Here is a 15,000-nt window from a genome sequence, read left to right as displayed (position 1 = left end):
AAAAGCGCTATACAAGTATAACCCATTTATCATTTATTTATATAATTGATGTATTACTTTACTTTAATGTTTTACACATTTGATTAATTAATAATAAATCTTAATGCTTTATAGGGGTTATCAATTGATTAGAATTATTTTGATAGTGATTTATTAATAATTATAAATATGGAGTGATTAATTGATTACTAAAATGAAAATGTATTTATTAGTACGGTAGTAGTAAGGTGGACTGTCCTATTGATAATTATGAATAATTATTGTTTTTATTATTATTTTATTTTTATGTGTACTTGTCCTGACCTTTTGTGGGATGATAGCATGGTGGGTTTCCAGAATGGTGCGTTTGATGTGATGAGCCCACATCTCCTTCTCCTCCACTGACTTGGCCTGAAACATCAGCAAATGTGTCATGTGATGGGATGAAGACACTAAATAGTGCTAAATAGTGACCTGGACAGTGTGCGGTTGTTTAGGTTGCTTGTAGTGCGTCACGCTGAAGCTCAAACTGTCTTTGTTGCTCTCGATCAGCATCAATGTGGAACACTGACAACACAATCATTACAATTTTTATTATTGTTGCGTACATGCTTTGACAACACAATCATAACTTTTACTATTAGATGTTTATTTTAATGGTGACCGTTTGTTTTATTCTTTCAGTTGCAAGTCCGCTGGTGTCAGGAGAAGGGGGTAGCCAATAAAAATGAAATACAAAAATAAGATTCAAAGCGGTAAGTGGTGTCATACAAGTACTACGTGTTAAGTGTGTCTGTAGTATTGGCTCTAATAGTGTTTCTTTAAACTGAGCACCGTTAGCATTAACTGTTACTGTGGCAACACATCCTGCTAATAAGTTAACTAGCTTCTTTCCTGGAAAAGCAGAAAGCTTGCTTCATAGTACAGCCCTCCAAACATTTTGATGCAGGAATGTTATTAGAGGAGTTGAACATTTTCATGTCTGACTCTGAGCCACTATAACTGGCTCCTCTCGATGTGAAGGAGCAGCGGCTCTACTCTGATCTCCTCCCAGGTGACTGTGATCCGAAAAAGGTCGTTTAGGTCGAGTCCAGAAACCTTATGGAAGAATGTAATTTTGACCACTTGACTGCACCACAACGGTCTGGCACAGCAACTCTTCAATCTTGAACAAGAACTTGAGATACTTGGACTCCTCAAACTAGGGAAAGATCTCGGTCTCAACCCGAAGGGGCAATCAACCCTTTTTCTGGCTGTGAACCATTGCCTCACATTTAAAGGTTCCGAGTCTCATTCCAGAAAATGTACACTCTGCAATGAATTGTCCCAGCAAACACTGGAAGTTACAGCTTGATGAGAGGCCATCAGGATCACATCACCCACAAATACAGCAGACAAAAGATCCTAAGGTCCACAAAGTGGACACCCTCAACGCCTTGGCTGTGCCTAGAAATTCTATTCAGAAAGATTGTGAACAGAACCAGTGACAAAAGCCAACGTTTAACATGAACAAGCTGGACTTACTGCTGACAATGCAAAGCAGACTCCTACTACGGTTGTACAAGGACACACATCCCCTCCTCCCAAACTCCACATCTAGCACCATGAGGAACACGGTCGAATGCCTTTTCTAAGTCCCCAACTTGCATGTACATGTAGACTTGTTGGGCAAACTCCCATGCATCCTCAAACACACTTGCAAGAGTATAGAGCAGAGCATGTATTAAGAATGCGTACGCACAAAAACCTGGCGTACGCCCATTTTCAAAGTTGAGATGTATCAAGAGTGACCTGATGTGGAGATGTGTGGTGCCTCACGCCAACTTCATTGCTGGCGTATGCACATTTCTACATGGCATACAATCATCCTGGAAATGCAAGCAGAGCTGAGGACACTTGTAGAGCACAACACAGGTAGGGGCCTTGCGCTGCCTGTGCCCACACAGTTGCTGACCACACTGAGGTTTCTAGATGGAGCTGGTTGACCGATCAAGACTGTGCCAGTCGACCTTGAGCTAAGCCATGCCAGCCGTGTGGAACGGAAATATCGGCACATTAGCCAGGTATATTAAATTCCCATACAATGAGGCTTGACAGGCCAACATTAAAGCGCAATTTGCAGCGACAGACGGTTTTCCCCATGTAATTGGATCTTTCGACAGCATTGCTAAAAAAGTGCAATCATATCACGAATATGAATATGTCAACTGGAGACATTTTAATTCGAACAATATACCGATCACGTGTGATGCGCAAATGCAATTAACCTACATTTCTAGCCTGGTTCAACACATTATTCTTACATTCTACACTGAACAAAAATATAGACGCAAAACGTTTGTTTTTGCTCCCATTTTTCAGGAGTTGAACTCAAAATGTAAAACTTATAATGGTATAAGTTTTCGATTTTGGAAGCTCAACACAAATATCCTCTCAAATATTGTTCACAAATCTGTCTAAATCTGTGTTAGTGAGCACTTCTTTTTTACCAAGATAATCCATCTCACCTCACAGGTGTGGCATATCAAGATGCTGATCAAACAGCATAATTATTGCACAGGTGTGCCTTAGGCTGCCCACAATAGTAGGACACTCTGAAATGTGCAGTTTTATTACACAGCACAATGCCACAGATGTCGCAAGTTTTGAGGGAGCGTGCAGTTGGCATGCTGACTGCAGGAATGTCCACCAGAGCTGTTGTCCATGAATAGAATGTTCATTTATCTGCCATAAGCCGTCTAAGAGAATTTGTCAGTACATCCAACCGGCCTAACAACCGCAGACCACGTGTAACCACACCAGCCCAGGACCTACACATCCAGCTGGTGCACTTCCATGATTGTCTGAGACCAGTCACCTGAACAGTTACTGCAACAATTGGTTTGCATAACCAAATAATTTCTGCACAAACTGTGAGAAACCGTCTCAGGGAAGCTCATCTGCATGCTTGTCGTACTCATCGGGGCCTCGACATGACTGATGTTTGTCGTCATAACCGACTTGAGTGGGCAAATTTTCACATTCGATGGTGTCTGGCACTTTTGAGAGGTGTTCTCTTCACGGACCGGACCCAGCGGCCACGGGCGCCCACACTACAAACAAACGGCAGGAGAAACAACGCCTGCAATACCCCAGACAACCAGCACCATTCAATCAAATCAAAGCGATCGAAAAACCGCGACCGACAACCACACGCCAACAGGATCATGGAGACCAGCCAGTGCCAGCTCGCCAATCAGCCCAAACGCCAACATGCAAACAAGAAAAACATTGCACTTTGAAGCTGAGGTTGGACTAACAGTCTTTCCCTTCTGTCCAGCACTCTGGAATAGACTTTCCCATGAAAGGTGTGAACCCCTTTTAGTTGGAACACATTCTCTGTCAACATTCTTGAAAGGGGAGCCACCACACAATGTTGAAGAAACCAAAACAGTCCCAACATCCCCAAAAAGTATCTACTTATTTTCAATTTTGTCAGAGGAAAATTGGGGACAACTCATGGTGTTCCAAACGAGCTCAACATTTTGATGTTGGAATGGTTTAAATGTATAGAGGAATTAAGAAATAGCTGAGAAATAAAGAGAAGAAATAGAAGATGAGGTGGCAACTTGTCCAGGGTGTACGCCGCCTTCCGCCCGAATGCAGCTGAGATAGGCTCCAGCACCCCCCACGACCACGAAAGGGACAAGCGGTAAAAAATGAATGGATGGAAATAGAAGAATGACATACAGGAACACTCAAATGTAGAAAAACACTACCACTGTGTTGAATGAGAAGGTGTCTTGAAACTTCAACATTCACACAATGAGAATGTGTCAATCTTACGGGGATGTGTGCCTTGTAGATGTAGTGTTCTCCACGCCGTTTGGTGATGAGCAACACTCGCTCCAACAGGAAGAGCGTTCTCTCATTTTTAGCACGGTGAACCTTGAAGGTTCCCTCCAAAACCAGTTCTCCATATGTGGTCAGGTCTGGACCTTTCCAGTGTAACAGCAGCGACTGAACCTCCTGAGGAGCAAAGGTCACAAGTCAACATTTACTGATAAACACGTGTGCACATTTATGGTGTCCACGCTGACCTGCAGTCTGACGGCGTGCTCGTGTTTGCGTTTCATGTCATTGATGTACCAGGCCACACCTGTCATGGTGCTGATGGCCTCCTCCACTACCTCGTAACCCTCCTCCTCAGGGTCAAAGTGCTTTGCAATCTCCTAAACATGATAGGCATTATCAATAGGTATCAATAATAATATAAAAAAGGTTAAAGTCAAGCAATATTAAGATGGGCTGATTGCTTTGCAAGCGCCCATTCACTGCTGCTTTGCAGCATATAAAATGGTGCTTGTTTTGCAGCATAATTATCCTTTTCATCAGTAAGTGTCATCATCATCAATAGGAGTGAATATGATCAAAGTATCATTATCATCAATAGGTGTCATATTTATCAATAAGTATCATTATCAGTATGTGTCCATCCATCCATCCATTTTCTACCGCTTATTCCCTTCTGGGTCGCGGGGGACGCTGGAGCCTATCTCAGCTACAATCGGGCGGAAGGCGGAGTACACCCTGGACAAGTCGCCACCTCATCACAGGGCCAACACAGATAGACAGACAACATTCACACTCACATTCACACACTAGGGCCAATTTAGTGTTGCCAATCAACCTATCCCCAGGTGCATGTCTTTGGAAGTGGGAGGAAGCCGGAGTACCCGGAGGGAACCCACGCAGTCACGGGGAGGACATGCAAACTCCACACAGAAAGATCCCTAGCCCGGGATTGAACCCACGACCACTCAGACCTTCGTATTGTGAGGCAGACGCACTAACCCCTCTTCCACCGTGATGCCCTCAGTATGTGTCATTGTCAATATTTATTATCAATAAGTTCAAGTATCATGAATCATGAGTATCATGAATAATCATTATGGGTTATACTTGTATAGCGCTTTTCTACCTTCAAGGTACTCAAAGCGCTTTGACACCATTTCCACATCCACCCATTCACACACACACATTAGCACACTAACGGCGGGCCCTAACCCCGACCCATCAGGAGCAAGAGTGAAGTCCCCATTATTATCAATAAGAGTTATTGTAATAAATCATTATTAATTAGTGTGATAATTTTCAATAATAGTGATTATTATGCATAAGTGTCAGTATTATCAATAACTTGTAAGTATGAATATTATCTATAAGTGTGATTGTCATCAATAATCATTATCAAAAGTGTCATCATTATCAAAAAGTATGGTCATTATCAAAATTATCATTTAATCAATAAGTGTCCTTATCAGGAATGTAATAGGAAAATCTCCCGGTACAATATTGTCACGGTATTACGCCCACGGTACGATATTATTGTGGTATAAGAAGATGTAATGGATGGATTGATGGATGGATGTCCAAAAATTATGTGGCAGGAATGTTAAAGATAAACACACTTACTGTAATTGAACACAAACATAATGCTCAAATGTTCTAATCATATGTTTTATTATGCTAACATGTATTTTTAAGTGCAAAGAAGAATGCTGGAACATCGACTGTTACAAGCAAATAATTAAAACAAAAACTTATAGTATCTTTAAAGTGATATATTAAACATCCGGTGTAACAACTGTAAAACAATACTGCACACTTTATTGTCTTTCAACTTTTACTTCCTGAGAAGCAGTGTCCTCTACAGTGGACATTTTTATTTCATTTTGGAAAATGCTGAGTGTCAGAAAAGTTAACTGACTACTTTTAATAATGTAAATACCTCACAAATTGATGTTTAGCTTCGCTGGCATCAAATATGTTTTCTGGGGGATGGTTTATCAAGTAGCTTTTCATATTACTCGTTTTACCGGCGGTGTGCAGTGTCTGCGCGACCACCGATTGCTTTTCCTCCGCGGCGGTGCGCTCTGACCTGCTCTGTGTTGGCTTGGAAGACGATTGTGGCGCACTTTGCTTTGCAGCACGCAGAGTTCATTACCTCCACAAAAGAGGTTATGTTTTTGCCAGAGTTTGTCTGTTTGTTAGAAACATAACTAAAAAAAAGTTATGGACTGATTTTGATGACATGTCTGAATAAAACAATTCTTTTTATCTACTACTAAGAATACTTCCTCTTTGTATCCCCTTTACTACAAACCCCGTTTCCATATGAGTTGGGAAATTGTGTTAGATGTAAATATAAACGGAATACAATGATTTGCAAATCATTTTCAACCCATATTCAGTTGAATATGCTACAAAGACAACATATTTGATGTTGAAACTGATAAACTTTTTTTTTTTTGCAAATAATCATTAACTTTAGAATTTGATGCCAGCAACACGTGACAAAGAAGTTGGGAAAGGTGGCAATAAATACTGATAAAGTTGAGGAATGCTCATCAAACACTTATTTGGAACATCCCACAGGTGAACAGGCAAATTGGGAACAGGTGGGTGCCATGATTGGGTATAAAAGTAGATTCCATGAAATGCTCAGTCATTCACAAACAAGGATGGGGCGAGGGTCACCACTTTGTCAACAAATGCGTGAGCAAATTGTTGAACTGTTAAGAAAAACCTTTCTCAACCAGCTATTGCAAGGAATTTAGGGATTTCACCATCTACGGTCCGTAATATCATCAAAGGGTTCAGAGAATCTGGAGAAATCACTGCAAGTAAGCAGCTAAGCCTGTGACCTTCGATCCCTCAGGCTGTACTGCATCAACAAGCGACATCAGTGTGTAAAGGATATCACCACATGGGCTCAGGAACACTTCAGAAACCCACTGTCAGTAACTACAGTTGGTCGCTACATCTGTAAGTGCAAGTTAAAACTCTCATATGTAAGGCGAAAACCGTTTATCAACAACACCCAGAAACGCCGTCGGTTTCACTGGGCCTGAGCTCATCTAAGATGGACTGATACAAAGTGGAAAAGTGTTCTGTGGTCTGACGAGTCCACATTTCAAATTGTTTTTGGAAACTGTGGACGTTGTGTCCTCCGGACCAAAGAGGAAAAGAACTATCCGGATTGTTATAGGCGCAAAGTTGAAAAGCCAGCATCTGTGATGGTATGGGGGTGTATTAGTGCCCAAGACATGGGTAACTTACACATCTGTGAAGGCGCCATTAATGCTGAAAGGTACATGCAGGTTTTGGAGCAACATATGTTGCCATCCAAGCAACGTTACCATGGACGCCCCTGCTTATTTCAGCAAGACAATGCCAAGCCACGTGTTACATCAACGTGGCTTCATAGTAAAAGAGTGCGGGTACTAGACTGGCCTGCCTGTAGTCCAGACGTGTCTCCTATTGAAAATGTGTGGCGCAATATGAAGCCTAAAATACCACAACAGAGACCCCCGGACTGTTGAACAACTTAAGCTGTACATCAAGCAAGAATGGGAAAGAATTCCACCTGAGAAGCTTAAAAAATGTGTCTCCTCAGTTCCCAAACGTTTACTGAGTGTTATTAAAAGGAAAGGCCATGTAACACAGTGGTGAACATGCCCTTTCCCAACTACTTTGGCACGTGTTGCAGCCATGAAATTCTAAGTTAATTATTATTTGCAAAAAAAAAAAAAAGTTTATGAGTTTGAACATCAAATATCTTGTCTTTGTAGTGCATTCAATTGAATATGGGTTGAAAAGGATTTGCAAATCATTGTATTCCGTTTATATTTACATCTCACACAATTTCCCAACTCATATGGAAACGGGGTTTGTACATACCATGCCCCCACCCTGCGCTGCACAGAGGATTTTGGGAGATATAGTTTATTTTCAGACCGGCCAACGCAAAAGTGCCCAAAAAAAATGAACTCACCAAGTTTCCGTTTGATACGTCACAGAATTATTGTGAGGGTTTTAAAACCGCGATACTGCGGTATTTACAATTTACTGTATTTACTGTTACATCACTAGTGATCATTATCAAAAATTATCATCATCAATAAGTGTCATCTTTATCATTAGGTATCATCATCATAAGTAAGTGTCATTGTCGATAAACATTATCAGTGAGTTTGAATATCATGAATAATACTTATCAAAGTGTCATTATCAATAAGACTGAATATTATCAAAAATTATCATTATAATCAATCTGTGTCATCTTTATCAATATGTATCATTATCAGTGTCATTGTCAATAATAATTATCAATGTGTTAATATCATGAACTTATTGATCTTTATCAAAAAGTGTGATTGTCATGAATAATCATCAGTACGTGTTATTTTTATCAATAAGCATGATTACTATCAAAAATGATCATCTTTATCAATAGGTATCATCACTATCAGTAGGTATTATTGTTAATAATCTATATGAATAAGTGTGAAAATAATGAATAATCATTATTACCAATAAGTATGAGTATTGTTAATATAGTTGTAAGTAGTAATAAGTGGGCAAAGTGGACGGTGAATTATGGGCGGGGCACCTGAAGCAGCAAGTGGTACTTGAGAATTCTTTGGACAGGTTTAAGTAGGTAAGAACCCAAAGGCAGCGAGCGCTTTAGAGTATTCTGGCGGCTCTGAAAGAAGATGGCCAGAGACGAGTCCTGCATGCACTCGGTCAGCGCCAGTACAGAACTGCAACAAAACCACATCAAGGTCTCATAAAAGACAGTTCTGTGGAGTGGGTTGATGTGTTCAATGTGGACCTTACTTTGGGTAGTTGGTGCAGTACTGAGTGTAGATGTCAAAGTACTGGCTCTGAAACACAAACATATTTTCAGAACCAGAACATGTTCACACTGATAAGACAGGACTCTTCCTCACCTTCATCACAAAGCACCTGGCTACAGCTACCGCGTCACGCTCGCACAGGTCCAGATCCTGGAGCAGCTCGCTGCAGGACCACAACAGAACCAAGGTGCAGCCAAGCATGTTTAATCAAAGTGTTTTGCCTTAATACTTAAATACTTTACAAAAACAAAAATTCTACACAAATTGTATTCTTCCCATACAGTACATTCATTGATTATTTACATAACATTAGGCCACATTTGTCAAACTCATGGCCTTAGGACCAAATCTGGCCCCGATACATCGTTTTATGTGGCCCGCGAAAGCCTGGAAATAATGTGCATAAATAAAGCACTTCGTCTTTCTATCTAAACAAATCTTGAAAATTGCATGTACCGCAAAAAAAGTAATGTATTTTTATCTTTATTATTATTTGATCATGCAAAAACATATTAACTTATGTTTAAAAAAAGTATTGTCAAAATAAAAATAAATAACTGTCTGCTTATGATTTCAAAGCAAGTTATCCATCCCATTGTACATAAGGAACAATTCAAATGAATAGATAATTGTGTTTTAAAATCATTAGGCAATTATACAAAACCAGTGTCTTTGGCATGTTGTGTAAATTGTAAATAAAAACAGAATCCAGTTATTTGCTAATCCTATTCAACCTACTGTATATTCAATTGAATAGACTGCGAAGACAAGATACTTAACGTTCGAACTGAGAAACGTTATTTTTTGCAAATTTTAGCTCATTTGGAATTTGATGCCTGCAACATGTTTCAAAAAAGCTGGCACAACTGGCAAAAAAGACTACAAAGGTAAAGAATGCTCATCAAACATTTATTTGGAACATCCCACAGGTGAACAGTCTAATTGGGAACAGGTGGGTGCCATGATTGGATATAAAAGCAGCTCCACGAAATGCTCAGTCATTAACAAACAAGGATGGGGCATGAACAAATGCGTGAGCAAATTGTCAAACAGTTTAAGAACAACATTTCTCAACGAGATATTGCAAGGCATTTAGGGATTTCACCATCTATGCTCCGTAATATCATCAAAAGGTTCAGAGAATCTGGAGAAATCACTGCACACACGCGTAATAAACATTGAATGCCCGAAACCTTTGATCCCTCAGGCGGTACTGCATCAAAAACTGACATCAGTGTGTAAAGAATATCACCACATGGGCTCAGGAACACTTCAGAAAACCACTGTCAGTAACTACAGTTCGTCGCTACACCTGTAAGTGCAAGTTAAAACTACTATGCAAAGCCAAATTCAATTATCAACAACAACCAGAAACGCCGCCGGCTTTGCTGGGCCGAAGCTCATCTAAGATGGACTGATGCAAAGTGTAAAAGTGTTCTGGGGTCTGACGAGTCCACATTTCAAATGGTTTTTGGAAACTGTGGAAGTTGTGTCCTCCGGAACAAAGAGGAAACGAACCATCCGGATTGTTATAGGCAAAGTTCAAAAGCCAGCATCTGTGATGGTATGGGAGTGTATTAGTGCCCAAGGCATGGGTAACTTACACATCTGTGAAGGCACCATTAATGCTGAAAGGTATATACAGGTTTTGGAACAATATATGTTGCCATCCAAGCAACGTCTTTTTCATGGATGCCCGTGCCTATTTCAGCAAGACAATGCCAAGCCCCATTCTGCACGTGTTACAACAGCGTGGCTTCGTAGTAAAAGAGTGCAGGTTCTAGACTGGCCTGCCTGTAGTCCAGACCTGTCTCCCATTGAAAATGTGTGGTGCATTATGAAGCGTAAAATACGACAACGGAGACACCGGACTGTTGAACAACTTAAGCTGTACATCAAGCAAGAATGGGAAATAATTCCACCTGAAAAGCTTCAAAAATTGGTCTCTTCAGTTCCCAAACGTTTACCGAGTGTTGTTAAAAGGAAAGGCCATGTAACAACGTGGTAAAAATGCCCCTGTGCCAACTTTATTGCAATGTGTTGCTGCCATTAAATTCTAAGTTAATGATTATTTGCAAAAAAAAATTAAGTTTCTCAGTTCGAACATTAAATATCTTGTCTTTGCAGAATATTCGATTGAATATAAGTTGAAAACAATTTGCAAACCATTTTATTCTGTTTTTATTTACCATTTACACAAAGTGCCAACTTCACTGGTTTTGGGTTTTGTACATTGAAACTCTTATATATTAATCTAAGGGCAGCCATTACTGAAATGGGGATTAGTTTGACACCCCTGCATTAGGTAAGCCATAAATATTTTTTTACACTTAACCTCACAGGGGATATATGTGCTGCCATCTCCTGCCGATCATGCTCAAAAAAACATTGACTGTCTTATTTTCTTTTACAATTACAGTTTGAGGTGTGTGCAACAAGCTCTCGTTTTTAGTCAACACACAGTGCTGAGCAGAAAACTGATCTACTGGTACAAAGTTAGCATCAATATTCTATATCATATAATAGAGAGTTTGGTAAATATATGCCTGAACTGAAAACACATTTTTGGGTGTAGTAACAGATGATCAAATTAATTGGAAATATCATGTAAAAAATATACAACATAAAGTAGCAAAAAACACATCAATAATGAATAAAGCTAAACAAACTAAATTCCAACATTCAGGGAAGGCAGAACAATATATGTATATAAACCAGGGGTGTACAAAGTGCAGCCTGTGATACATTGTAGTACCGCAACAATTGATAAATGCAAAAAAATGATACAATGTAACAAGAAAAATATGTTCATACTAATATATCAAAGGCAGTGGCATGGTCTCTCTAAGGAATGGGTCGTCGTGGGCGATGCTTTGGTCTTACCAACATCGGACCCCCGCATACTTTCTCTTCTTGAAAGTGTGCCACGGTCCTCTTAATATTAGCACCTTGCACATTTTGTAGATCTCGGTCCATATGTATTACTTGCATATATTAAAGTACGACCACATCGCAGAACTGCTGCCTCCGCTCCACTGCAATGAAGATTAGTTTGACACCGCTGCATTAGGTAAACCACAAATATTTGTTTTTATTTGTTTTTAAAAATATTGTGATAAAGGAAGTTAACACTTAACCTCACAGGTGATACTGTATATGTGCTGCCATCTCCTGCCGATCATGCTCCACAAAACATTGACTATGTTATTTTCTTTTACAATTAGAGTTTGAGGTGTGCGCAACAAGCTCTCGTCGTTAGTCAGCACACAGTGCCTTTAGACTACATGGTATGGAATAGGAATTTGGGAGACATTACCAATTATATTTGGATTTTGACAAGTCAGCTGAACAAACAGGAATTTTTAACCTTTGTTTCCTCACCTGTTGAACTCATAAATGTCCTCAATGTTGCCGAAGAGGAAACACACCTGCTCTGGACGGATGGCCAGGTCTACCTGGTCGATGATGTGGGCCAGGTAGTCCTGACAAGACAGGATTGCATTGTGGGTATTCTTTTACATAACAACTGTCTTGTGCAGGGGACCAGACGGGGCAGAGTCAGCATTTGACTGAACCTTGTTATTCCAAATTTTACAACTTTAACTGATCAATTAATCAATCAATAAATGTCATCTCTCACCTCCACAATCATGCGTAGGTCTCTCACATAGGCCCTCTCAGTCTCGATGATCTCCATGACAACACGGTCCAGGTAGGTGGTCTGGGCGTTGGGCGCCATGTTTTCGGTCATGCGAGGTGAGGAGTCGTCGTCCCGGCGAGGAAGGCAGAAGCCCCGCCTATTCTAGTCACATTTTGGGCTTGTCCACGGCTGCACGTAACCTGCTCCTTCCTCTACTTCGTCAGGCCGTGGATTCAAGCTGCGGTCGGATAAGAACCTGGAGGAGTCCCCTCGTGTCAGGAAGATGCGAACCCCAAGATGGAGTTCAGGCTAGTGGGGCGCTGTACAGACAAGTAATGGGAGGGTGTGGAGGATGGAGCATGGTCATTACTGCCGGTGAGGAAAGATGACAAGTAAAATCGGAATATGACTATGTCACTGCAAATTAACCAATCACAGAGCTCAATCAGAGTGCTAACAGCAAAGTACAAGCATTTATAAAGCTTGCGTACATTCAAACCAATTGTTTTCCACGCCAAGTACTGTATGTTCTATAAAAACACGACCTGGGTTGAGAATGTGCCCACCAGTCTACAAGCTTTGAACAGTCTGTATACACCTTTTGTGGACATGCAGATAAAACACACGTTAAATCAAGTGAGTTAATTGCTTCTTCTTGTTATGTAACACACCTAATGAACCACGGTTTCCATGGTGACTAAGAGTCTGGTCTTATGACCTGAGATTATCTCCTACTGCAAGATACTGTCTCTGTCTCTCTCACAAACACACGCTAACACACAAACATGACCAATATCTAATCAATCAATAGCCAACATTGGGCATTGAGGTGGTTAGAGGTGTGAGAAGTACAAATTCAAAAAAGGCTTTTCAATGAATTTCATTACACACAAGCCTTTGCAGTAGGGCTGAGCTGATCCATGGGCTGTTCTTCAGAACCGGACCACATGCAGTAATGTAGGACCAGAGCAGACACACAAAGACCAAAAGAAAACAAGTCAAGACTTGATGTTTTCGTACCTGTCAGCAGATCAGATGAGGCTCAGGATACAGACTGACGACTACCTGCACCCCTGAGCAGTGGGGGTGGGGCTTAATCCAATTAGACTAAATGATTCTGTATCGCCACCTGCAGGAAATCTACTCCCTGCCACAAAAAGTACAGAAGTGCTACTAAAAGTGTGGAATTTTGTGAACCAGACTAAAGTCACACAAGTGTTATGATTAACATTGTTTGCCTTGGTGGAAATCTTCCTTCAGGGGCGTCAAGGTGTTTACCAAGGTGCAAAACACGGGGGATCTGGGGTTTTGTTTAGATTTGAAAATGTTTCCTTTTATAAAATGTATCAATTCATCCAGGGGGAGATTGCGGGTGGGGGGACGACAAAAACTCCTTACAGGGAGTCTCAAGTCTACCCAGGGCCTTGCCTCCTTTTGGCTGGGCATGCCTGGAACACTTCACCAGGAGGCATCTGGACTAGATGCCTCAGCAACCTCCAATGGCCCCTCTGGATGTTACATAGCAGTGGTTTTACTCAGAGCTTCTCAACCGGTTTCTGAATGTGAGTACAGACACCCTACAGAGAAAACTTATTTGGGCCCTTGTATCTGCCATCTTGCTCTTATGGTAGTGACCATAGGTGAAGGTCAGAACGTAGTAAAATGAACTGGTAAATCAGCTCTCTCTTCACCACAATGTCCCGGTACAATGCTCGCATTACAGCAGACTTTGCTGTCGATGAATATTAAGATTTCAGTTCAATAGCAAGGTTGCTTTAATCAAATGATGAATGTCGGGCATGACTTACAAAAATGCAAAATGGTTCATTCCACCTAACAATTGCTGTTGTGGGAAAAAAAATTATATTTTAGTAATCTCATGTCTAACACCAATTTTAGTCTAAGTAAGTCTTATGTGCCTTATTGCATCGCCTTAACTGCCTGGGCCTGTCTTATGTCTAAAAGATAAGACTATTTTATGTATATTCCCCTGCTGCATTTCTTGTGCCCTGCAGAGATCTCTCTGCTTGATTCTTCTCAAATATTTCCCCCACCTTCCAAAAATATAAAACAAAGACTGCTGTGGTGGCAAAAATCATACATTTTTATTGTATTTGTCTTTTGGTCAAAGGTTACTCTCCAATTGGGTTTCTTTTGTGATTGAGATATTATGTTATATTACATTATATTATATTATACAATATTTTATATTGTATTAAAAAAGTATTCACATCGCTTCACATTTTGTTACATTACAGCCTTATTTTGAAATGGAATTAATTTTTGTCCTCAAAATGTTAAAACAACACCTTGAGGTTTAACGATTTATTGATACATTGATATATGGATTTATAATGCTAAATTTCACATATATATATATATATATGTGCTCGGCAAGTTTGTTTCACGGAAGATAGGTATCGATCCAAGATTGTTTTAAAAGAAAATTGATCGATTTTATCGATACTCGAAAAAGGAAAACATTGGATTTAAGAACAACAGACTACATACGAAGTTAAACACTTTTAAAAATAAGGTCGTTAGGGCTATTTTTCCCGACTGTGATGTCATCAAAACAAAAACGGCGCATATCTACGGTGACTGAGAAATGTCATAACAAACACAAACGCCACAAGACAATATCGTTAATTACAACACAACAGCTTTGAGCTACAGCACAATTGCAAAAGCCATAATACA

The 15,000-nt window shown here is 40.2% G+C and overlaps 1 protein-coding gene across 1 annotated transcript in view; it reads right to left on the bottom strand.

Moving 5' to 3' along the window:
• The window catches only part of LOC133649204 (pleckstrin homology domain-containing family G member 3-like), a 28,957-nt gene extending 15,211 nt beyond the window's left edge, over window positions 1–13,746 (bottom strand). The window contains exons 1-10 of the mRNA XM_062046039.1: window positions 13,699–13,746; window positions 12,301–12,462; window positions 12,042–12,142; window positions 8,754–8,823; window positions 8,641–8,687; window positions 8,414–8,564; window positions 4,059–4,190; window positions 3,805–3,987; window positions 454–546; window positions 304–390 (exon numbers count right to left, since the gene is read on the bottom strand). Coding sequence (XP_061902023.1) covers window positions 304–390; window positions 454–546; window positions 3,805–3,987; window positions 4,059–4,190; window positions 8,414–8,564; window positions 8,641–8,687; window positions 8,754–8,823; window positions 12,042–12,142; window positions 12,301–12,462; window positions 13,699–13,746 — 1,074 coding nt within the window. The remainder of the gene's footprint in view (window positions 1–303; window positions 391–453; window positions 547–3,804; window positions 3,988–4,058; window positions 4,191–8,413; window positions 8,565–8,640; window positions 8,688–8,753; window positions 8,824–12,041; window positions 12,143–12,300; window positions 12,463–13,698) is intronic.
• Window positions 13,747–15,000: the final 1,254 nt, after the last annotated feature.

The sequence above is a fragment of the Entelurus aequoreus genome, linkage group LG04 (genome assembly GCF_033978785.1).
Source record: "Entelurus aequoreus isolate RoL-2023_Sb linkage group LG04, RoL_Eaeq_v1.1, whole genome shotgun sequence".
In the NCBI taxonomy this organism is placed as follows: Eukaryota; Metazoa; Chordata; class Actinopteri; order Syngnathiformes; family Syngnathidae; genus Entelurus; species Entelurus aequoreus.
This window is presented reverse-complemented; position numbering and strand designations above follow the sequence as displayed.